The sequence below is a fragment of the Leptonychotes weddellii genome, unplaced genomic scaffold, assembly GCF_054177405.1.
Source record: "Leptonychotes weddellii isolate Sample4059 unplaced genomic scaffold, ASM5417740v2 HiC_scaffold_14933, whole genome shotgun sequence".
Lineage (NCBI taxonomy): Eukaryota > Metazoa > Chordata > Mammalia > Carnivora > Phocidae > Leptonychotes > Leptonychotes weddellii.
This window is the reverse complement of record NW_027730512.1, coordinates 1-1134: the sequence shown is the minus strand read 5'-3', so window position 1 is coordinate 1134 and position 1134 is coordinate 1. Positions and strand designations below refer to the sequence as shown.

General features: G+C 48.6%; 1 protein-coding gene across 1 annotated transcript; it reads right to left on the bottom strand.

Moving 5' to 3' along the window:
• Positions 1–845: 845 nt before the first annotated feature.
• On the bottom strand, positions 846–1129 carry LOC102748761 (histone H2B 1/2; the record flags this gene model as incomplete). The annotated part of the gene is made up of 1 exon (XM_006735913.3): positions 846–1129. A coding segment is annotated over one exon (231 nt), but the record flags the coding sequence as incomplete, so codon positions are not given.
• Positions 1130–1134: the final 5 nt, after the last annotated feature.

Below are 1134 nucleotides of genomic sequence, written 5' to 3'. Positions count from 1 at the left end.
GTTAATTCCTTTTAAATCTTCTCCTTTAAAATGAAATCCTAGGGAATGAAGATGTGACTGAGGACAAGATCATTCAGGACACGGAGAGGTTTAGGGTTAGGGACTCCTTAGGGCTGAAGAGTGGAGGCTGATGGATTGAGGCAGATCCCAATCTTCACTCCCCACCCCAGGAATCACAGACGGGAGACTTTCACTTACTTCCTCCGCCTTCAGGTTATCCAGTTGTAGGCAGTGTCTCTTAAACCCTTGTATATTAAGCCCGGTAGAAAACTAGTGGATGAGTTCCCTGACCTTGCGAAGAGTCAATATTTAACTACGTTAAAAATGTGCGGTGAAGAACTTAGTGGAATTTGAAGGACGTCGGGTTTGAGAGACTGGCAGAGACCCGCTGTGGTTTAGAAATGCAAGTCACAGAGTATATTGTTCCAGGAGATGCCGCTGTAGCCTCTCGCAAGCTCAAAGCAAGCTAAAAGAAAAAAAAAAAGGTAGTTTCATTTTCTGAAGAATGCTTAGCTCCTGTCACTTGTTTTGACTTAGGGCTACTCAAAACCAGGACTGTTTTCCCCTACTTAACTCCCGACCCAGGGTAATGGGAGAGGACAAAATGAAAACAGGAAAATGAAAGCTCTCGAGGTGGGGGCACCCTAGGTAATATTGCTCTCAGTAGCTACCGAGTAGCAAAACAGAATGTACCAGTCCCAATTGCTTACAGATTCATTCGTTGCTGATTCGCTCATGCCGGGGGCAATTTGTGTCCCCAAATTTTGTTAGTCCTCGAATGTCAGAATGGATGTTCTTGCCATTTTCACTAAGCTTGTGAAAGTTACGCTCTTTAAGTGACAATGTGGGTGGCTCTTAAAAGAGCCTGATGTCGCTGGTGCTGTTGCAAATGTTAAGTTTATTTGGAGCTGGTGTACTTGGTGACGGCCTTGGTACCCTCGGACACGGCGTGCTTGGCCAGCTCCCCGGGCAGCAGCAGGCGCACGGCCGTCTGGATCTCCCGCGACGTGATGGTCGAGCGCTTGTTGTAATGCGCCAGGCGGGACGCCTCGCCCGCGATGCGCTCGAAGATGTCGTTGACGAACGAGTTCATGATGCCCATGGCCTTGGACGAGATGCCCGTGTCGGGGTGCA